This window comes from Anabrus simplex, chromosome 2 (genome assembly GCF_040414725.1).
Source record: "Anabrus simplex isolate iqAnaSimp1 chromosome 2, ASM4041472v1, whole genome shotgun sequence".
NCBI classification, from domain to species: domain Eukaryota; kingdom Metazoa; phylum Arthropoda; class Insecta; order Orthoptera; family Tettigoniidae; genus Anabrus; species Anabrus simplex.
This window is the reverse complement of record NC_090266.1, coordinates 988218774-988243437: the sequence shown is the minus strand read 5'-3', so window position 1 is coordinate 988243437 and position 24664 is coordinate 988218774. Positions and strand designations below refer to the sequence as shown.

The 24664-nt window shown below is 38.9% G+C and overlaps 1 protein-coding gene across 2 annotated transcripts in view; it reads right to left on the bottom strand.

Annotated features, from left to right (window-relative positions):
• LOC136863754 (constitutive coactivator of peroxisome proliferator-activated receptor gamma) overlaps positions 1–24664 on the bottom strand; it is a 1011420-nt gene that overhangs the window by 145817 nt on the left and 840939 nt on the right. For both annotated transcript variants that reach the window (XR_011017848.1, XM_068226360.1), the window contains exon 7: positions 1114–1295. Coding sequence is in view for 1 of the 2 variants with exons in the window: in XM_068226360.1 (XP_068082461.1) it covers positions 1114–1295 (182 nt within the window). In the remaining variant the exon portion in view is untranslated. The remainder of the gene's footprint in view (positions 1–1113; positions 1296–24664) is intronic.

The following is a 24664-nucleotide window of genomic DNA, read 5'->3' as shown; positions in this document are numbered from 1 at the left end:
GATTCCAATCACTAATTTTCACGACTGCAACATCTTCGGTTTTTGAGATATCAGTATCCTAATAAAAATAATTCAACTCACTTTTCAGTCCTTTTTACCCGCTCCACCCATGTGTTTTTTCCGAAAACAAAAAATATGTGTTTCTTTATTTTGGAAGAGATTAAAAATACCAATTTTCACTTCTGTAACATATTAAGTATTTGAGATATACTGTACAAATGCTCATTCTGAAAACTCACCCCCTTTTTTAGTTTCCCTTAAGTGGATTTTCCAAAAACAAATTATCTAAGTTTCTTTACATTTACAGGAGATTCCAAATACCAGTCTTTGTGTCTGTGATATGTTACGTTTCTGAGATATTCTGTAAATACATTCTTTCTAAAAATTCACCCCACTTGTCACCCCTGTTCACTCCCCATTAATTGGATTTTCCAAAAACAAAAAATATGCATTTCTTTATTTTTCATGGAGATTCCAAATACCAATTTTTGTGTCTGTAACATCTTCAGTTTTTGAGATATAAGTATCCTCATAAAAAGTGTTCAAACCCCTTTTCACCTTTTTTCACCCCTCTTAATAAGATTTTCCAAAAACAAAAAAAAATATGCATTTCTTTATGTTTAAAGGAGAATCCACATACCAATTTTTACGTCTGTAAACTTTCAAGTTTTTGAGATATAGATATACTCAATTCACCCCCCTTTTTACCCCTTTAGTGGCAGAATATCCAAAAATCCTCCCTTAGTGAGCACCTACACTCTAATACGAATGTATCCCCAAAATTTAATTTCTTTACGTCCAGTAGTTTTGGCTCAGTGATGATGAATCTGTCAGTCAGTCAGGACATGTTTTTTGTATATATATAACAAAGGGAAACAATGGGAATAAGTAAATAATGATAAGGAGAACTTTTCTGGGAAACTGTCACTAGAGAAAAAGTCATTTAAAGATAAGATACTGTATCAGATAAGAATTGAAACAAAAATGAAAAAAAGGTACTGGTATAGGAAAATATAAATACAAGAAAAACAGGGCATGGAAATAACAGAAAGGGAAATATGGTTTACAGCAATGCAATTATAATATTACACGAGGGGGAAATTTAATACACACCAGTGTGAAATAGTGGCAAATTGCCACAACTGCAACTAACTTCAGTGGCAAGTACATTAGTCGCTCTATAGGTAGCTGCAGTGATCCAGTAAGCCCCCACACAAACAGGCTCCACCGTCTTCGATCAATTGCAGGTGTGTTAAGTGTTTTATCCCAGAGAGTCAGCAATCCTGGATGAAGACCTATAAAGTAGACAAATTGTACTTCATATCATACAGAGCCAGCAATCCTGGATGAAGGCCTATAAAAAAAGACAAATTTTACTTAATATCATACACAATCAACAACCAACAGTTTCACTTTCTTCTTTACTGGCCTTTTCCCAATTACATGGGGTTGGCACTATTATGGATTAAGCCTAGTTTTATGGCCAGATGCCTCCAAACCTATGTGAAAGAATGTATTCACTACTGTCTGTTTCTATGGTGGTTGACAGTGCGACGTGTTGTACATAAATGAAGATATGTAATAAGACGGTCACCAACATCCAGCTGCCGAACTAGAGGAATTAACCACATGCAGCTAAAATCCCTGGTCCGGCCTTGAATCAAAGGCCACTATGCTGATAATTCAGTCAATAGTTTCATTGGTACAAATTAAGTATTAAGTTTTACACTCTCAATAAAATTTCATTAAATCGAGGGTAGTGTCTCTCTTGCCTTACCATCAAGCATACAGCCCTTTTCCATTGCTCATTAACACTTCAATATCTGAAGGATAATAACAGAATAAAACAGTTCAACATTAAAATAAGCTAACCATTTATAGAGCAGCATTATATGCTTTTGAAAAACAAGATATAGATATTAGTGATTTCACCTCATCTATAGAGGGCAATGGTTACAAATTCCTCAGTTGTAGCTCCAACATTACGATCTCCAAAGCAATAAAATAACAAGATGGGTAAAACTGTGTAACAAACAGATACCGTAACTACTGTAAGGTTAGATGTAGTTAAAAATAAATGTGATAGAAAGGAATGTTGTAAAAGTAGGACTGTTAAGCAAAACCACATGGTTAATAAGAGAGGCATCAGGGAGTAACAAAAAAGTAATTGTGATGGGTGGAAAAAGGTAAATAAAAATGTAAATAACCTATGGGATGGGTTTAAAGCAATTGTTCAGGATTGTAAAAATAAGTACCACCTGTTGCATTAGCCTTTGCTGGCAGGATTAGAGCAAAGTAACAGTTGTGTGTGGTGCAGTAGGTTGAATAAGAGTGCACGGTACAGTCTGCATATGTGTATCACAGTGCAACTAGCACTAAGCTCGGTTGTATGTTGGATGCAGTGTTACTATTCCATATTAGAGAGCTTGTAAACATTCAAGGAAGTCACACAGAATTTTTTTTTTTGCTTAACGTCGCACCGACATAGGTAGGTCTTATGGCGATGATGGGCCTGGAAAAGCCTAGGAATGGGAAAAAAGCGGCCGTGGCCTTAATTAAGGTACAGCCCCAGCATCATACAGAATCTAACATGACATTACATTGTATTTGGAATGCAGACGCTCCTGAAGAAATTGCGTGAAGTGCTCCGATCTCACAGCAGGGAGTTAATGTATAATGTTCTACAGTATTCTAAAGAGGAAAGAGAGGATAGGTCTCATAATCTCTCTGCAGAAAGCTGTGGAAAAGACTGTTAAAGCTATCAGTAGAAGTGAAAGGGGTGTGCATAACATTGCTAGGCATTGCAAAAAACTCGCAACAGCTAGAGCTGTGATTCATACCCCAGGTAAAAGACTTTCTCGTTGGAAGAAGATAGTTTGACAGACTTGATAAGAGTGTTGTGCACCAAACATTTCTGGAATTTTTGAAGTTCACAAAGAAATCTCCACTTTATGGAAACTTCTTAATGCTGTCAAAGGAAAAATACTGTTTACAGGAGGGAAACACACATTCTGATCAAAAGTGTGGGGTATACATTTTTAAAGGTGTAAAAATGCAAGGCAGATAGTGATATTGTTGCACTATGCACATCTTTTTTCCCTGCACTGAGACAGGATAGCCCATCATGTATACAGATGAGACATACCCACTACACAGTAAAGAAATGCTGGCAGCACAAAGCCATTCCAGGGGTTATGGTGAACTAAATTGCAGGAGAAAGAGCTATTGGCGTTCATGCAGGTGGTGAAATGGAGTTAATTCAAGTTGCATAGTTGATTTATGATTCAAAGTAGTAATCACAGGATTACCAAGATGAAATGACAAGCAAAAATTATACTAAGTAGCTGCAGGAGCGACTCATCCCAAACCTTCCCCCTAGCTGCATTGTAGACCTTGACAATGCACCATATCATAACATTTTGAAAACGAACCTCCCACACGTGCTGCTCGCAAACACTTATTGGTGTCATGCTTGAAGGACAACAACATTTTTGTGATCAGAACGTGTCCAAGAATGAGTTGGTGGAACTTGTAAAAGCAAATAAACCAGAACTTGTGTACACAGTAGACAGGATTTTGAAAGACACTGGGTTTACAGTTCTGAGATTACCTCCCTGTCACAGTGACCTAAATCCAATTGAACTCATTTGGAAGTTAGTGAAGCAAGAAATAGTTGCAAACAATGTCTCCAATCTCTCCATGTCAGCTGTGAAAGAACTAACACACTGCTGCATGTGAGAAGTGACCAGAGAAGATTGGATGAAAGAGTCTGTAAAAGCTGAAGATACCAAGAAAGAATACTGGCGCCATGATGTACTAATGGAATAGGAGATTGAGCTAATAGTAATAAATGTTGGTTTGGAATGTCATGATGAAGGCAGTGACCAGAAACCCACTACCACGACAGCTAGGGAATTGGATGGTATCTTGATCGATACAGCAGGAGACACAATTGATACAGGTGATGAAATTACAAGTTCAATTTCAGATGCCACTCAGTAGTGAAGAATTGAAAAATATATGTACAAGCCATTTGACTTTATTTATATTAGTTTAATTTACTTTAAAACAAAAACTTCTCATTATACTGATTTATACACTGATGAATGTCTGACTGGTGTCAATAACACTGCAATGCGTAGTGTACCTCTCTGCCCGTTAGTCCCCTGGTGTGTTCCATGTCCCCGCTAGTCCCCTGGCGTACCGCTATATTTCAGCATTATTAGCTGTCATCATCCGGGGGCCTGGATTCGATTTCGGTAATGCCATGAATTTTGGCAGGAGGGCTGGTATATACTGTAGTTCAACAGGTACATTCAGTTCACCTCCATTGGGTGTGTATGTCATCAAAACCTGAGCATAATCATTGTCGCCTTGACTTTTCTCTGCTTCTCTTACTCTCCATGGCCAAATCCATTAGTCTCCTAAGTAACCTGTCCTCCGCCATTCTCCTCACGTGACCACCCTAAAAAACCTTCGAAGCTGATCCATACACAAAGCTTCATCCTTCAAGTTCATTCCTAACATAGTGTTTACCTCCTCATTCTGAGTGCCCTCCTGCCATAATTCCCACTTGTTTGTGCCTATTTTAAATAATAATACAGTAATAAGTTGAAAGATCTTGCGATGAATAGGAAATTGCCTGGCTGGGAAACTGAAAGTTATGTATGCCTAGAAACAGAAAGACATAAAATATTCACATTTTTGGTTTTCCCTTCTTTGAAGAGTTTTTCTACAATCCAAAATTGCATAATATGTGTATATTCCTGCAACAAAAGTAATAATAAATATGGTGGCACCACTGCCACTCACCCTCAGCTATCAGCTAACATTACATTTTCAAAAGTGACATTTTAAAAATCTTTCAGTACACTTTCTCATGAACTATAAAAAATACAGTATTTGGAAGAGGGTAAAGTTTTACATTTGAACATAGCCACGTGGTCGCCAACATAAACCATACTTGCTGTACTACTATGATTTGCCTCTACTCACTGAACCTACTCTTGTTGTATCACCTGTCTTGGACATTGACACTTGCACTGTACGTGGTCTGGTGGCACTGGAGCTTACCCTAGCCAAAAAACTCAGGAGTGTGTAAATAAAATACTGAACTATAGTTCCTTTTTCATGAAATTTACTTCAGTACACTTCTTTAACTGTCTGAATGCTACAAGGAAGACTTGAAAACTATAATTATTCCCTAAAATGTAAGTATTATGGCACATTTTGAGAGATAAAGGATTTTCTTTTTGTGAGCCCATTTTGATAAAGTACTTGGTGCATACGCTTGTAAGTTTTCGTTGCAAATAGTAGTAGTAATAGTAGTAGTAGTAGTGTTAACTTGCACAAAAAGAATGATGACTCAAAGTCATTTCTTCTTGTAAATCTTCTTTCTGGCCTTTCACTTAATTTATTGGGGTCAACACTTGGCATGGATTTGGCCCAATCCTATCACCAGATGCCCTTCCTGACACCATCTGTATCCTTATGTTCAAGGATATACCATCCACTTTTGCATGATTCTGTGGTGTGTTGTATGTCAATGAAGAAAAGTGTGTTAACAAAACCAAAATCCTCCAGTCCCCAAGCAAGAGAAATTAACCATGTAGAGTTAAAATCCATGGCTCAGCCAGGGACCCTCTGAACTGAAGGCCAGTACATTATTAAGCCAAGGAACCAGACACTCGTAAAGTATATCCTCCAGGAAAATTGTACTGAAAGATATGGCAGAAATTAAAATTTTCAAATGTGATTTGTTGCTATTTGCATCCCTGCTGATGAATTAAGAGAGATAGATTGTTGATATTATGCATGTATTTTGCTTAGTTGATGTTGAAAGGTAAGCAGTGGTTGGTAGTCTTGGAACAAATATTTCCTTAGACATTCAGGTTCCTTATTCAGGCCCCCCTTAATGAAATACTGAGAAGAAATCTTGGGCCCAGTAAAAAAATAAAAAAAAAATAAAATAAAATAAAAACTGCAAGTACTGAAGAAATATACATATTCATGGCAAAATAGCAATCATGATTTGGAAATTATGGTCACATGAAACAAATGAGCCAAATGAAATTGACCAACCAGATCTCTGCCTACTTTCAGACAAGAAAACCAAATGGCTGTAGTTCATTGACTTGGAAAGTAATCTGCAATAAGTGAAAATCACACATGGAGATGCTCTGGTTCATGATCCCCTTAAGAAGAAACTTAAAGTACACCAGGGTTTCCAAGAAAGAAAAAATAAAAAAGAAAAAACTAAGAGCATGTAGGACGAGGACTGAAGAAAGAAAGGATAATGACCGAAAATGAGTGTGGTTGGGAAATTTAAAGCTCAAGTAGTTTCAATAAGGATATTCAAAGTGGCAGATTAAAAAAAAACTGCTCAGTATTTAATGTCCTTTCAATTACTGTTAATCTTAAGGGAAGTTGAAATGCCAAAGGTTTGCCCTGAAAAAGGATTCATTAACGTGCTAGTAAATCTATTGGCAGGGAGTCCCTCTCATTTCAGCACCATTAAATGCCAACCAGCTGTTAATGTTATTGAATGTGCCAACCAACTCTGCTGGGATTCATTGAAGTAGGCGAGCACCTAACCATATTTACTAAGAGATTGTACCTGTGTGTGGAACTGGTGTGGAAATGGAGCCATGAATCTATAGATGGTTGAATGAGTCTGTAAGAGAAAGCATGGAGGGGTCATCTATCATCATGAGAAGTGCTCTTCACAGTCACTGATAAAATGGTGAAAACTGTCACCTACTGTATACTGAAACGGGAATGCCCTGCGAGCATTCACATTCATTCATTTCTTGAGAGGAACTCACTAACACCCGGCTGTATGCATTCAAAACGAGCGCCGAACGCGCAGGTATTGTGGGAGACAACATGCAAGCTCGCGCTGCTCCAGAGTACCAGCCAAGGCTAAGTGACGTCACACCGAAAGTTCTCTCCTGTTCCATGACATTTCATCACGAACGGAATGTAATATCATAATTTCGAGGACGTCAACTTGTAGGCCTGAACAATAAATGCTGCTAACCGAAATTTCACGTAAATCGGCGGAAGGATAGCCGAGATATAAATTTTTCTAGATGCCCACATGTGCAACCACGCCTTCCGACCATTGGCAATAAAAGGCAGTCGCTAGCCTTGAGTAAAGCAGTGTGTGCAGTATGCGGTGAGTGCGTGTGTCACTCAGGGTGTGTATGCAAGCAAGCACATCGCTATACGGTTCGTCACTCCGTCCGGATGGGTACTTGCGTTGAAAGCCTTCTTCGTGGACTTGGACTTTGCGCGTGAACGAAAGCTTAATTTCGTTTCTATCAGTCTGTAGAGCTGTGCAGTTGTATTTCGTTTGTGGACTGTGAATTTAAAGAGACTGTACGTTTGAAACTGTGCCGTAGTTGTTTCCTCTACCGTGTTAAGCTACCTCGTAAAATTGTGTTCTAGCGAGTGAGCAGTTCTTTTACGAACAGTGTTACGTTATTTTATAAAGAACAGTGCCTACTTATTTTTTTCTCCCTCAAAGACTGTGTCTATCGCTCCGCGTGAAAAGTGTTAATATTTCCTAGCATAAACTGTGCCAACCTTCACTTCATTCGAAGACTATGTCAAATCCCCTCATGAAACTGTCAAAAATTACGCCTCAGTGATGACCTTGTCTCTGAAAAATTACAACGTAACAGGACTTGGACTGTCATAAACTATTTCTTTATATTTTCGTCGAAGCTCTAGTTTATTTCAACGAGAATGTGCGTGCTGTACTTATGTATACAGTGCAAAGACTGTATCCAAGGAAATTATATTTTTGAGATGGAGCGAAGTGTTTAATCATTGCATCTCGGAAGGTTCCAGATCGCTTTCATTGTTTATTTCAAGTACGATAGTGTCTACTGTGACTTTGATTTCATCTTCGAAAGTGCGTCCAACACTATTACTGGGGAAACTATTCAAAAGTGCTTCGCCTTAATTCGCGGTGCGGTAGAAAAATGTCGCACCAGATCCCCTTGGCATTATGTGCGGGAGTTCTTCACTTCTCCGCTCCTTAACAACTGTTTCACGCTGCACGATCTGCCTCAGGTTCGAGTCGTCGTCAACGTCCAGTGCTGAGACAACACCAACGACGCGGAACGACGCCGACGCCGCAGAATAACGTCTCTTCCGCACCTTCAAGGGCAATCTCACAATACATCTGTAAAAGGTGATATAATTCCTTTGCTTATCTCTTGAATAGACAGCGAGTTCCCCATTAATCATAAATGTATTGCACTACTCTTCTCTCATACTCTCTAAGCATGGGCCGTACACGCCTTGACGTCATCCATGCTCTCCGAACAATTGAAGTACGGGCGTTCCTGTTTCAATACAGCCTTCATGTTTTCTGATCACAGCAATGAAAAGACTGTGCACACGTTCTTCATTCAGTACATTTACCAAATTCCTATTGATAGTTTGCCTAGATCCCGTTGCACTGGTCAATATATCTATTCACCATGTGGCGATGGGACAACATATGCAATTTATTGGAACTGTGTGCCAATGTTTGAGAGTAAGAAAGTAATGAAACTTACACCGTTCTTCATTAATACGTGAAAATTTTGAGGAAGCCGTTGTATTGTCCCTAAAGAGGTGACCATCAACACCACCACTGAAACCCTGCATTCCCGGTAGCCATTGCGGAGCAATGTGATTCATCAATCGCAGATAACATTCCATTGCTAGACTGATGGCTTATCAACTAACTGTGAACAGCATATTTTTGCGTTTTGTAGATTCTTCAAACATAAATATGCTGGAAGAGTTACGATAGAATTTTATGACCAGTTTTCTGATGAGTGCCATTGTGTAGTCGAATTTTATAAACTGAAAATCAAAACTGTTCGTTAGTGATAAATAAAAGGCTTTGTCATTTTATGATGACTATGGATCACATAAAACACTGTAAAACTACTGGCAGAATTAACAGATGAAAACTTCAGGAAATTTATGAAAGACTAGAGCAGTTCTAAAAAAAATCTGTCAGGAAACTTGCGCACCAAGCTGATGTTTCATTTGCTTCTGCACAGAAGTCAACTAAAAAGAACAGAAATCCAAGGCCTACAACACGACTGAAGTTCCAGGTTTATGTCCAACTGATCTAGCCACAAGAGCATATTATTGCAATTGGTCTCTTCAGTTGGTCAACAACAAAGCAAGTTGGCTGTATAGTTGTGGTTATGTAGCTGTAAGTTTATACTGAAAAAAGGAGAGTTCAAATCCCACGATCAGCAGCCCTGAAAATGTTCCATAGTGCCCCATTTTCATCATGATGATGATGATGATGATGATGATGATTGTTGTTTTAAGGGGCCTAACATCGAAGTTCATCGGCCCGCCCCATTTTCAAACCAGACAAATGTTGGAACCGCACCTCTTTTAAGGCTAAAGTCTTTGCCTCCCAGTCCCACCCCTTTTCTATCCTATCATCACCAAAATACCTGTCTGAGTTGGTGTGTGTTAAACTACCAGCATAAAGAGAAATAGGTTGTCAAACAGTGGTAATTTGTATTTTGCTACTGGCATAATATTTACTGAATTTTTCTTGGTGAAATATTTCCATTACTGATCAAAAAAGAAAAGCCAAAAGGATATTTCTAGCAAGGAAGAAGATTTTGAAACAGAAACCATACAATACAGTAATTTAAAAACAATGCGGATGGCTTAAGAGTCCATGCCCATTAATCACAGTCTTCATCTACAAAATAACATGTAACTTCATCACTAGAGTATCACCAAGGTAGCTGCAGTTTGATTCAAAGCCAAAGAATGGGAAATATTTAAAATGTATCTCTCGTGTACAAACTACATGACCTGTATCGTGTAGCTTAAAAAGAGATTAATTATACCCGGAATAAGTGGTGCTGACTGAAGAGGCGCGGTTTAATTTACATGGATGTGTAAATTTGCAAAATAATGCAACATTCTTATGATGGCATTTATTAACACGCACGTCTTAATAAACATCAGAGGCAAAATGCATATGACTCTTTTAGTTCGCCCACAAATAAAAGTCAAGTTTTGAATTTGTACAATATGTATGTATGTATGTATGTATGTATGTATGTATGTATGTATGTATGTATGTATGTATGTATAATCTTCTTACAATTGTTACTTTTTAATTTTATTTTCCACCTTTCATTTCATACGCTAATGGTACAGCCGACAGCAAGTTTTGAACCCACTCACCTCCAGAATGCAGAGTTGCCCCACAGCGATCTGCTTGGTGCAATTGTTTCTTTGTTTTTTAATATTCCATGAGGATGATGCAATCACTCAGGCTAAGGAGATTTGTAGTGGTGATTCGAGGTGCGAAGAAGGGTGAGACAGGACCAGCCGTGGCCTATAAAAGGAACTGTCCCAGCATTCGGCTTAGTGAAGAACAGCTATCGAGCTCGGTACATAACTACTATAATGTTTTTATTCCATACCCTGAAGGGGTACGGCAGACATCCTTAAGTGTAACGCGAGGCGATTTGTGGTGCAGAGAAGGTGACGGGATGGTGGCCGCGGTGTACAGAAGGATCTGCCCCAGCATTTGCCTTTGTTCAGGAGAACGAATAATTACAGAAAACCATTCTCAGGACAGCCCACGGAGGGGACCAGCCCCTCTGCCACACAAATGTAAAGCTAGCCAAAACTAGCCACTCTTACGCCGAAGCCTACTCTACTCGATGGAATCATTAGTTGAGGTTGGGTCAAATTTTCATTCTGTACCCGGACACAGGTGGCCTCCTAGACGGTAATGCCATCTCTCAGGCTAGGGAGATTTGTGTTGGTGATTGGATTTAAAGAGAAGGTGAGGTGGGTGCAGTCATAACCTATAAAGGAACTGTCCTGGTAATCGCTTAGTGCAGAATGGAAAACTACAGAAAACCATTCTTGGCCCCTCCACCTCCTGAATGTAGAGCCGCAAGGCTGGCTAAAACTAGCCGCTGTGCCGAAGCCTACTCTCTACTCAGTGTGGAATCATTATTTCATACTCCAAGTGCAACTACATGTCTATAGCCTACCATCTACAAGTACTCTGATAGAATCTTAAAAAAAAAAAACCTAACTTTACATGAAATACCTTGTAATAAGATTTACACCCTTGAAATGAAAATACAGTATTCATATTCGTGGAACACCTTTGATGGTTTTACCAGAAATTACCAAATGATCCAACATAATGGAATATTGCTTTTGAAAATACTGTATAATGATCCGCATTCGTCAGTTATTATTGACTACTGTGATAGACAGCAGGCAAGATTTATTTTACTTTTTAAGTGCAGTACATCAAGTTTTAACATCAAAGTCAAGACACATTAAAACACTGTAAATGAACCCAATTTAGAATAATATTAAAATTAACATGAATAGAAGTAATTTTATTTTAAATTCAGGTTGTCAATTGTGCAGTTTGTGAAATTTATCTGGAGAATGGATTGTTTGAAATTGCATTAATGTATATTTGAGTGTCTTGTTTATCAATTCAGGTTTGTTTGACGTACGCTATCAATCGATATCGGATGTGAGTTGCAAATCGATAGTTGCAATACCAACAGTACTTCAAAGAATGGCAGTATCATAATGTAATACAGTTACATCACATGTAATTATCGTACTAATGGATGAACAGAAACTATTATAAGCAAGCACAGGAAGATCAGCTGGTGGTTATGTCGTGGAAGATAGGGATAAAAGCAAGTCCATATTTCAATCAATCAATCAATCAATCAATCAATCAAACAAACAAACAAACAAACAAACAAACAAACAAACAAACAAACAACAATAATTCTGCCCAAGTGGCAGATTCCATATCAGTTGTTTACCTAGACTTTTCTTTAATGGTTTCAAAGAACGTTGAAATTTACTGAACATTTTCCCTGATAAATTATTCCAATCCCGTATTCCTTCCCTACAAATGAATATTTGCCCAATTTGTCCTCTTGAATTCCAAATTTAACTTCATATTCTGATATTTTCTTTAAAATCTCAAGTCAAGCTTATTTGTCTATCAATGTCATTCAACGCCATCTCTCCATTAACAACCCAGAACATTCCACTTAGTCAAGCATCTCATCTATCTCATCTCCTTACTCGCAAGTCTTCCCAGGTCAAAGGTTCCAACATTTTCATAATATTACTAACTGGAGCCTTACCAGAGACTTATACGGTCTTTCCGTTACATCCTTGCTACGACCCCAAAATACCCTCATAACTCATAACCATGTAAAGAGATCAATAACCTTTCTTTACAACCTTGTTAATGTGATTACCCCAATGAAGATCACTCCTTATATTAACACCTCAGTACTTACAGTGATTCTCATGATGTACTGTCACCTCATCAACACAGTAATTAAAACTGAGAGGACTTTTCCTCTTGGTGAAATTTAAAATCTGACTTTTCAACCCGTTTGCCACTATACCTTTGTCTGCTGTCCATCTCACAACAATATCTAGGTCTTTTTTTGTAGTCAATGACAATCCTGTAACTTATTTACTACTCTACACAGTACAACATCAACTGCAAAATGCCTTATCCGTGATTCCAGTTCTTTACTCATATAATTTATATACGGTACAGTGTTATTCAGCTAAGATGTCCCCCTCAAATAACATGTGAACAGATATCGGCATTCTGTTTTCACTTTCGGTAAAGGTGCTCATGGTTTGGACTTGCAGTACTTTTCCTGGATGTCAGTTTTTGCTTAGATGATAGTAATAAATTTGTTTTCATTTTTTGTTTTTTCAAAAACTACACGGTTTCCTACACATAGATTAAAAACTGAAAAATATTATGCTGGGGTGAGTGGCTCAGACGGTTGAAGCGCTGGCCTTCTGACCCCAACTTGGCAGTTTGGATCCGCCCGTTTTATGTGATTCCATAAATTTGACGTTCTTCCACTTGTACAATAAATTTGATTGCAAATTTTACAAGTAGCGGATTTTCTACCTGGAGTGCTAGTAAAATACTGCCATATAAACAAAGATATATGTAGTATAAGAAAAGACAAATAGAACAGACGTCTCAGTCTTTAGTCTGAACAACAGCACAGTGGTGTTGCGAGTGTAGCCTGGCTGGAAGGTTTACTGAAGCACCCGCAGCACTATACGGAGTATTCGAGTTGAATCGGTACTCCGCTGTGACGTCACGTAAACAGGCCCCGATTTCAAGTAGGTAGCGCCCTGGGCAAACAATATTTAGCCGCCCGCCCCTCTGCTCGTTCTAAAAAAATAATTGTTTACAAATTAAATATTACAGTTTTCAAGATTATGAGTTTTAAAAAGCACATACTGCAAATACAGTTAATTCTCATAATTTAAGTTATCAAGCCAAATAAAGACAAGAGCCAAATAAGAATGAGGCTGTTTTTATTTTTATTTAAAAAGCCGTTGGTTCAGTTTGATAGTTTGTATGTAAGTAAATAATTTTGGAAATAAGACACATTTTCTTCATAAAATTTAAATATGTGGATTAAATTCAGGTTTTAAAGTTAGAATAGTTTAAAGTGTTTTATATAGTCTAATAAAATAATTGGAATAATTTGTGGAATGTAAAATTAATTTGAATGTAACGAATTTAAGACGTAATTCACGCAGGCCATAATTACTCGATCCGCCGGCCGCCGCCCCTCAAAAACTGGCGCCCTGGGCAAATACCCAGTCCGCCCATTGGTAAATCGGGGCCTGCACGTAAACCTGAAGAACAGAGTTATTCTACAGTTCTACTCGCTCCGTCCCCACAACTAGATCTGACATTATTATTACTGTCAGCATTAACGAGTGTACGATTTATTGTTGACGAACGGAGCAGTGATGTAGTTTACGCAACTCTTGCGCTAGTGTACTGATTTAGTACATGTACTTGGTCTTCTGTAGGCCTATCTCATGACAACTTTCGGTAATCTATGGCCCGGTTTCAAGGCATACAATAACAGCGCGTGTTTGTGCAAGCGAAAGTGTCTCTAAAACAAGGTGTTAGTGTCAGTGGTTAAAGAGGTAGAGTATCGAAGTGGTACACCATGTGTTGATGGTGAGCGCCGGCAATTTGTGTTGATACAAATCCGTTTAACGTAGGAAAACAACATTCCAAATGCCAGTATATATCTTATATTATACGAGTGCATTATGAACAATCTTAAGACTTTCCACATCTAAGGGGTTAAAAGGCCTTCCCTCCGGGGAATAAACTATTCATCCCTAAAAACTGCTTGACATGCGAATTTGAAATGTTACAAGAAGGTCATTAATTTATGTCCTAGGTGTCAAATACCACATACTTCAAAATATGTCACCCCTAAGTGGTTTAGAAGGGGATGACTCTGAATGAAAATCATAATATGCATTCTTCCGAAATCGTTTCAGGTACGAAATTAATATTTTACATGAAGGTTGGGCGTCTATATCCGAGGTGTTAAATAAGAAATATTTTTAAAATAGTCCATCCTTAAATAGAAGTCTTCATTCCTCCACTTCTGCTCAACGTACAAAGTAAAAAAAAATTCACATGTCTGTCATTTATAATTTCTAGATGATAAATAAAATAGGGTTTTAAATGATCCCAATCCTATGACGTTGAAATGAGTGTTAGATCCGAACCGTTTGATGTACGAACTGAGGTTGTATTTACAGGCTCAACAGACATTGGACTCCCCAAAATATAGAATTTTGAAGGATAAATTTCAATTTACAACCGTAGCAAAGCACGGGTATCCTACTAGTTTAGAATAAGATACAAAAGTTGAATAGAAAAAAAACAGCTGGAATTGATAAGATTTCTGGAGATACACTAAGGCAATGGGTTGAAATATAGTACCATATATGAGGTACTTATTTAATTACCGTTTGCATGAAGGAGCTATACCAATCTAATGAAGAGTTGCTATAGTAGGCGCTGTGTATAAAGGAAAGAGTGATAAACATAAAACCGATCATTGCAGGCCAGTCAGCTTCATGTGTGTTGCATGTAGGCTTTGGGGAAGCATTATTTCTGATTTTATTAGACCTGTTTGCGAAATTACTAACTGATTTGATAGAAGGCATTTCGAGTTTAGGAAATGTTATTCCACTGAAGCTTAACTTGTAGGATTCCAGCAAGATACAGCAGATATATTAGATTCAGGAGGTAAAACGGACTTTATTGCAACTGGCCTACAGTATCTAAGGCTTTTGACAGGGTAGATCATGGGAGGGACCGATAACCTAGATGTTAGGCCCCTTTAAACAACAAGCATCATCATCATCATCATCATCATCATCATCAGATCATGGGAGACTACTGATAAAAATGAGTGCAATTGGACTAGACAAGAATGACTGAATGTGTGGCTACATTTCAAGAAAACAGAACTCACAGAATTAGAGTAGGTGAAATATTATCTTTTTTTTTGCTAGGGGCTTTACGTCGCACCGACACAGATAGGTATTATGGCGACGATGGGATAGGAAAGGTCTAGGAGTTGGAAGGAAGCGGCCGTGGCCTTAATTAAGGTACAGCCCCAGCATTTGCCTGGTGTGAAAATGGGAAACCACGGAAAACCATCTTCAGGGCTGCCGATAGTGGGATTCGAACCTACTATCTCCCGGATGCAAGCTCACAGCCGCGCGCCTCTACGCGCACGGCCAACTCGCCCGGTGAAATATTATCTGATCCTATAATTAATAAGTGAGGAATTCCTGGTGGCAGCATTATTGGACCTTTATGTTTTCTTATACAATCATAGCAAAAGTAATCATACACTTAATACTGAAACAAAAATACTTTATTTGGTATACATATTTTCATGTACGTTTTATAACATAGATAGGTCAGCTTTCTGAACACTATGTAAAGATATAGTTTAGTTTAGTTTAGTTTAGTTTAGTTTAGTTTAGTAATGTTTTATTTTACCTGGCAAGATTAAGGCCTTCAGGCCTTCTCTTCCATCTAACCAGGAACTGAAATATACATATATTGCATTGTATTACTTACAATAACTAGATCTAATACAAATTAAATTAATAATAATACAAGAATGGTGAGATTACATTAAGATGAAATGAATTAAGATTAAATTAATAAATTAAGATTAAATTAAGATGAAATAAATCAGATATAAAAAGGGATAAATTCTTAAAACTAATATCCTACATGTAAAAAAGGGCAGTACATAAAATTCGATTTTAAAGACAAATCGGATAAGAATTTTAGACTCTCTACCAGGACATCCATAACAATAGAATGGTTGTAAGTAGCAGCATCAAGTTTACAGATGATCCTTACTGGTGTATAAAATGTCTCCAAACTGCTTCCTTGAAAGTGCGAATAGCGCTTAACCCCCTGATATTTTCGGAAAGAAGGTTCCACTCAGGGCAGGCAATTACTGTGAATGATTTATCATAGATGGCAGTTCTGTGGGTAGGTAAAGCAAGGATGGAATTATTAGTGGATCTGGTGTTAAGACTGTGATAAGAGGATAAGTATTTGAAATATGAAGTAAGGTAAAATGGTTGTGAAGAATGAAGGATTTTATGGAGATGGCATAGGGAATGCACAGTGCGACGGATTTCTAGTCGGGGCCAAGATAGATGGTTATATGAAGGAGTTACGTGGTCATAGTACCGTAGGTTACAGACGTATCTCACACAAGCATTTTGACCACGTTGTAATATGCTCAATAACTTGCCTCGAGCGTCTCTATAAATCGCGTCACAATAGTCGAAATGAGGGAAAACCAGACTTTCTACCAGCATTTTTTTGAGTTGTTCAGGAAATAAGTACTTATACCCGCGCAGCATGTGCAATGCAGATAATATTTTCTGGGTGATGTTCGTGATATGCGTTTTCCATGACATGTCATCATCGAAAGTAATGCCTAGGACTTTTACTGATGACATGAATGGTATGTTAGTATTACACAACCTTATAGATGGAATCTCTGGTCGATTGACCTTCGTGAGTAGTTTTGGGTATCCAAGGATGGTGGCTTGCGTTTTTGCTGGGTTTAACCTAAGCCCACATCTCAAAGACCAAGAAGAAAACGATTTTAGATCCTGATTGATTTTGTCTATGACCGCAAGTATTAGATTTGGAGATGTATGGAGGTACATTTGTACATCGTCAGCATAAATATGGTATTTGCAGTGCGTTAGGTTTTGGGAGACATCATTAATGTAAATAGAAAAAAGAAGAGGTCCTAACACTGACCCTTGGGGCACTCCAAGCTGCACAGACCGCCAACTTGATTTGTTTATTCTATCTGTAACACACTGCCGACGGCCATGCAGGTAGGAATGCAACCAACGGAGGGCGCTGTCCGAGAAATGGAGGGAATACAATTTCGAAAGCAAAATGTCAATGTCAACAGAGTCAAAAGCTTTGCTCAAATCTAGGAGTATTAAAACTGTCACTTCCTCGTTGTCCATAGCTTCTCGGATGTCTTCTGTGACCTTCAGTAGTGCCGTTGTAGTACTGTATGCTTGACGAAAACCAGATTGTAGTGGGTCAAATAAGTTGTAAGTCGTCATGTAGTCTGTTATTTGTCTATGAGCGATGAACTCTAGCGCTTTGGATAAAGCAGAAAGTATGCACATGGCTCTGTAGTCAGATGGTTCAGAAGGGGAAGCTACTTTTTTTAGAGGACGTATAATGCCCGCTTTCCATATTTCGGGAAATGTGCTGTCTACAAAGGAAGAGTTAAATATGTTAATTAGTGCAGGTAATATCACCTCCAGAATAATTTTTATCATCTCTATTCCTATACTGTCATTTCCTGTTGACGTTGATGTTATCCGATTTATAGCAAACCTGACTTGTGAGTGGGTTGCTGGACGGAAGTAGAAGTTTTCTCTATCTGTTCGCGTCCTTGCATAATTCCCGTCTAGAACTTCCTGTTTCAGGGCTGCATTTAATGTGCAGTTAGATGAAAAATGATCGTTCAGTTTTTCCAAGGGTATATTTATTTCGTCATCGTCTCGTCCTTTGGTAATTCCAAAGCTCTTTATGGATTTCCACAACACAGCTGTTGAAACATTTGGTTGAATTAAACTGTGAGCGTGTCGTAGTTTCGCATTTCTAATCTGTTGGGTCGTAGCGTTTCTCAGTCTCTTATAGTTCAGTAGATTGTCAGGAGTGCAATGTTTCTTAACTCGTCTATAAGCAGCATCGCGTTCAGCCATTAGTGCTCTAATCTCATCTGAGAGCCAGGGAGCTGGCTTCCGCGTAACTCGAGCCTTCTAGCCTTCTTTTCAGGGGCGTGTCTATCGTACAGTTCAGTCATATGTTGATTGAAGACAGTCACTTTGTCATTTATGTCTTTAAGTTTAAATATGTCATGCCATGGCACAGCAACTGCGTCTTGTAAAAGTTTAATCTTATCAATTCTTCGTAGATCTCTATATGAAAATATTTTCGATTTGAACTTGGGACTTTTAATAGAATAGGCTATAAATATAGCATCATGTCGCGATATACCTGGGACACTAATTTTTTCTTTTGCTAGGGGCTTTACGTCGCACCGACACAGATAGGTCTTATGGCGACGATGGGATAGGAAAGGCCTAGGAGTTGGAAGGAAGCGGCAGGTGGCCTTAATTAAGGTACAGCCCCAGCATTTGCCTGGTGTGAAAATGGGAAACCACGGAAAACCATCTTCAGGGTTGCCGATAGTGGGATTCGAACCTACTATCTCCCGGATGCAAGCTCACAGCCGCGCGCCTCTACGCGCACGGCCAATTCGCCCGGTGGGACACTAATTTGACCGTGATGAAGAACTAATTCAGGTTGGTTAGTGGCAATGAGATCAATTAAGGTGTGTGATGTGTCTGTGTGATGTGTAGCGTTGAGAGGGAGAAACGTTAAATTGCAAGCTTTAAATGAAGTTAAAAGTTGGGTTGTCTGAGGAGAGTTAGGTTCAAGAAGGTTTATGTTGAAGTCGCCCATTATTTTGAGTAATCAGTGACTAAATCTTGTATTTGAGTCTCTAGATCGCATAAAAAACCCGCTTTCGGTGGCTTATATACTACACCCAGAAGACATTTTACTTCACTCACAGTTATTTCCAGGAACATGAACTCAGGTTTTCGCTCGTACGGACCTGGAGACCTACAGATTATTTTAGGGCGTAAACTGGTCATAACATACGCAGCGGTACCCCCGGAGGGCTTATTTAATCTGTCGGATCTAAGAAATGTATAACCCGCCAGCTGCAGTCTTTCTATTGCGTGATGTGGTTTTAACCAAGATTCAGAGATTAATATTGCGTGGGAACTGGGAGGCATAAATAGGGCTTTTATTTCGTCCATTCGCGCCTCCGCAAGGAGGCTCTGAGCGTTTATATGGCAAATCTTTAAAGCATTACTGTACGGAGAAAGCTGGTGGTTAATGATGTCCCTTGTCGACTGGGAATGGCAAGAAAGCTCAGATGACAATAGGTGTTTGTTGCCTGCGCAGCTGGTTCCAGCGACATTGGGGGAGGGTGGAGTAAGTGAAAGGTTTTGAGATATGTTTGCAAGGAAGAGGGGACCCTGTTCGTTTGTCTCAAGTTCGTTATCAGGGGGACTGTAAATTACGTTGTTCTCCGTTATGTTGGAGATGATTATGACAATAATGGGAATGGGAATGGAAATAAAAATTTACAGCGATCAATACGATAATGGCAATGTGTCAATAATTTAAGTGGAAATAAACACGACAAAAATAAGGCATTGAACCCAGTCTACTGCTACTAACACCAATCTACCACTACGGCAAGCAAAAGTAAACTATATTACTAATTGCGTTGTAATAGAGAGTTAATGTGAAATATGATATACTACAAGGTTAACTCTAAAATTAAACTACAACAGAAAGTAACAAAATGTTGTGATCATTTCTCCTGCATATCACTTTAGTTCATTTAACTGTTCCATAGTGCACACTTTAAACTTATTTGATCCTATTTTTATATTGATTACTCCATCAATGCTCCATACCTGGCGTACACCGAACCTCGAAATTGCCTCCTTAAGGACTGCGAGTCTTGTTGCAGTCAGATCCTCTCTTATTGTGACCGCCGTTCCCTTAAGGTCTCTTTTCTTGTGGAAGATTTCACTCCGCTTACGGTAGGAAACGAAACGAATTTCACTATCAGAGGTCGTGGCTTCGCACCCAGTCGTCTTCCAATGCGATGGCTCCTGTCAATGTCCCGAAGGTCAAGGTCGACACCAAGATCTCTTGCGATGCTTATTGCGATGACATCGGGATCTTCTCCTTCCTTTTCCGGAATGCCGAAAATACGGATGCTTTGCCGCCGCTGGTATTTCTCCAGTTCATCTTGCTTGTTTTTAAAGTCACTTTTGATTTTCACAAGTTCCCTGTCCTTAGCCTGAAGCTGATCTTGTAATAGTTTGACACTTTCCTTGTATTCCGCTCTTTTTTTTTTTTTTTTTTGCTAGTTGTTTTACGTCGCACCGACACAGATAGGTCTTACGGCGACGATGGAACAGGAAAGGGCTAGGAGTGGGAAGGAAGCGGCCGTGGCCTTAATTAAGGTACAGCCCCAGCATTTGCCTGGTGTGAAAATGGGAAACCACGGAAAACCATTTTCAGGGCTGCCGACAGTGGGGTTCGAACCTACTATCTCCCGAATACTGGATACTGGCCGCGCTTAAGCGACTGCAGCTACCGAGCTCGGTTATTCCGCTCTTAGTTCCTGGAGCTGCAACATTTCGGCTACGGCTACGGCCTGCTTAACGAGTTCTTGTATGCTGGCGCCATGCGGCGGGCTGGCTTGGGGAAGCTTCTTAGGAGCCATTATGACAACTTAATAGTAGAACACTGATAGTTTACTGTAGTTAGCTGCACACGTTGAACTTCAGCACGAATGTAATAACGTCTTTATCACTTCAAGCACGTTGAACTTCAGCACGAATGTAATTCTTTATCACTTCAAGCACTATATCACCTGCAATTTAAAATTTAAAAAGTTTGCGTGCGACTAGCAGTTAGCGGCCATAAAAACATAAAATTGATGGACGTCTATGTTATTAATACATAAATAAGTGAAAATACGATGATTGTATACAGGGTTATTCACCTAAGATGTTACACGGAAATAACGTCTAAACCAATTCATGCAGCTGGCCTAAAATTTCAACTGCGAACAAGTTCAAATATGTAAGTATTTTCAAAATCGGAAGGTTACTTTTTGAGATATCAATAAAAACCGTATTTGGGCTTTTTCGTGCCGCATCAGACAGCTTGGGGTCGGCCAAGGAGGCATTGTCACGCAAGCTGTTTCCTGACAAATTTCAGCTACAAAACGGGTACCTACCAGGTATGAGGTACTGTAAACTATCGTACACATAATGTGATGTACCGTAACATACCCTGGGTGAGCAACGTTATTGTATGACTGGCGAACACACAACGGGAAAGAGAGATTAAAGTGTTTTGTTTTGAAATCCATGTGTAACAGGTCAGCGTCATAACTGACGAGACGTTATATTCCCGTGCCCACGCCCTTAGGATCATTTCCAGTGAAGTCTACCTCGGATATTATTAATTCGTTTTTCCAGAAGGAGCTCTTCAGATGTCCTGTGTTATGTTTATTTCAAACAATCAATCAATCAATCAATCAATCAATCAATCAATCAATCAATCACTACTGATCTACATTTAGGGCAGTCGCCCAGGTGGCAGATTCACTATCTGTTGTTTTCCTAGCCTTTTCTTAAATGATCGCAAAGAAATTGGAAAATTATTGAACATTTCCCTTGGTAAGTTATTCCAATCCTTAACTCCCCTTCCTATAAACGAATATTTGCCCCAATTTGTCGTCTTGAATTCCAACTTTATCTTCATATTGTGATCTTTCCTACTTTTAAATACACAACTCAAACTTATTCGTCTACTGGTGTTCTCCCACGCCATCTCTCTACTGACAGCTCGGAACATACCACTTAATCGAGCAGCTCGTCTCCTTTCTCCCAAGTCTTCCCAGCCCAAACTTTGCAACATTTTTGTAACGCTACTCTTTTGTCGGAAATCACCCAGAACAAATCGAGCTGCTTTTCTTTGGATTTTTTCCAGTTCTTGAATCAAGTAATCCTGGTGAGAGTCCCATACACTGGAACCATACTCTAGTTGGGGTCTTACCAGAGACTTACACGCCCTCTCCTTTACGTCCTTACTACAACCGCTAAATACCCTCATAACCATGTGCAGAGATCTGTACCCTTTATTGACAATCATATTTATGTGATTATCCCAATGAAGGTCTTTTCATATATTAACACCTAGCTACTTACAATGATCCCCATCAACACAGTAATTAAAACTGAGAGGACTTCTCCTATTTGTAAAACCCACAACCTGACTTTTAACCCCGTTTATCGTCATACCACTGCACACCGACCATCTCACAACACTATCGAGGTCACCCTGCAGCCGCTCACTATCTTGTTATTTATTACTCTGTACAAAATAATATCATCTGCAAACAGCCTTATCTCTGATTCCACTTCTTCACACATATCATTGATATATATAAGAAAACATAAAGGTCCAATAATATTGCCTTGAGTAATTCCCCTTTTAATTATTACAGGGTCAGATAACGCTTCGCCTACTCTAATTCTCTGAGTTCTATTTTCTAGAAATATAGCCACCCATTCAGTCACTCTTTTTCCTAGTAGAATAGCATCATTTTTGGCAGTAGTCTTCCATGATCTACCCTATCAAATGCCTTAGACAGGTCAATATCAATACAGTCCATTTGGCCTCCTGAATCCAGAATATCTGCTATATCTTGCTGAAATCCTACAAGCTGAGCTTCAGTGGAATAACCTTTCCTAAACCCAAACTGCCTTCTGTCAAACCAGTTATTAATTTCGCAAACATGTCTAATACAATCAGAAAGAATGCTTTCCCAAATCTTACATGCAATGCATGTCAAACTGACTGGCCTGTAATTTTCAGCTTTTTGTCTATCACCCTTTCCTTTGTACACAGGGGCTACTATAGCAACTCTCCATTCATTTGGTATAGCTCCTTCAACCAAACAATAATCAAATAAGTACTTCAGATATGGTACTATATCCCAACCCATTGCCTTTAGTATATCCCCAGAAATCTTATTAATTCCAGCTGCTTTTCTAGTTTTCAACTTTTGTATCTTACTGTAAATGTCATTGTTATCATAGGTAAATTTTAATACTTCTTTAGTATTACTCACATCCCCTATCTGGACATTATCCTTGTAACCAACAATTTTTACATACTGCTGACTGATTACTTCTGCCTTTTGAAGATCATCGCATACACACTCCCCTTGTTCATTAATGATTCCTGGAATGTACTTATTTGAACCTGTTTCTACCTTAAAGTACCTATACATACCCTTCCATTTTTCACTAAAATTTGTATGACCACCAATTATACCTGCCATCATGTTATCCTTAGCTGACTTCTTTGCTAGATTCAATTTCCTAGTAAGTTCCTTCAATTTATCCTTACTTCCATAACCATTTCTAACTATTGCGTTCCAACCTGCACCTCCTTCTTAGTCTCTTTACTTCTCTGTTATAATATAGTGGATCTTTACCATTCCTTACCACCTTTAAAGGTACAAACCTATTTTCACATTCCTCAACAATTGCTTTAAACCCATTCCAGAGTCTGTTTAAATTTTTATTTTCCATTTTCCAGCGATCATAGTTACTTTTTAAAAACTCCCTCATGCCCGTTTTATCAGCCATATGGTAATCAATGCATACAGTAGTATGTAGTAGTACACTCAAGCCAGTGGCAGTTATAGCTTTCGTTATGTTCCTTTGAAGTCCAAGTAATAATTTTATTCCTTTAAAAAAACATCAACCCTCCCTGTCCTGTCATGAGTTCGCCTGTCATAGGGGAGAGAGGGGCAATAGGACGCGTCGGGGAATAGGACGCACCCCTCTAAATCCCCTCCCCTGGTACCAAGCATTCCCCAATCTGCTTCAATCTAATGAACAGTCACTATAACGTTGAGGCGAGCCGAGTGTCAACCTGAGTTGCGCATGTTTCTTGTTCTGTGCAGAAATATTCGTTTTATTACATCATCTTACACAGAAGAGTTGAATTTATATTAAGGTACCCTACGTACTAAAATGTCCACGTTTTTCTCGAAAGTTTTCAGTTTTCTGAATAAGAAATGCAATATCTTGTGATACTCACGTGAATTCCAGTTTTTCCTTCATCGGTTATAAAAGGGCAGGACAGAATGTGTCTACAGGGGTAATCGTACGCGCTCTGCGTCTCATTACCCCTTCGGTGCGTACAATTAACCCCCCCCCCTCTAAACAAAATGTGTTTCAAGCTTTACCAGAGATTTATATGAATGATACGTGTAAACTCTATTAGGAAAAGAAGTACTGTATATACACTTGCAACAAAAAGTATTGGCACACCCCATATTGTTGTACTACTGGGAGCAATGAACGATAACGTAACATGCAAGATGTAAACGTAGACAGGGATGCGGTAGATACACAATATTACGTACGATATTATGCAGGGACACGAGCAACGAGCGATTTCGAAAGGAAAATACAGTATTAGAACCGCCAAATAATTATTAGCACAATGGAGCCCTCGTACGCCTCGTTGGTGTAAACCGCATAGAACACAAGGACA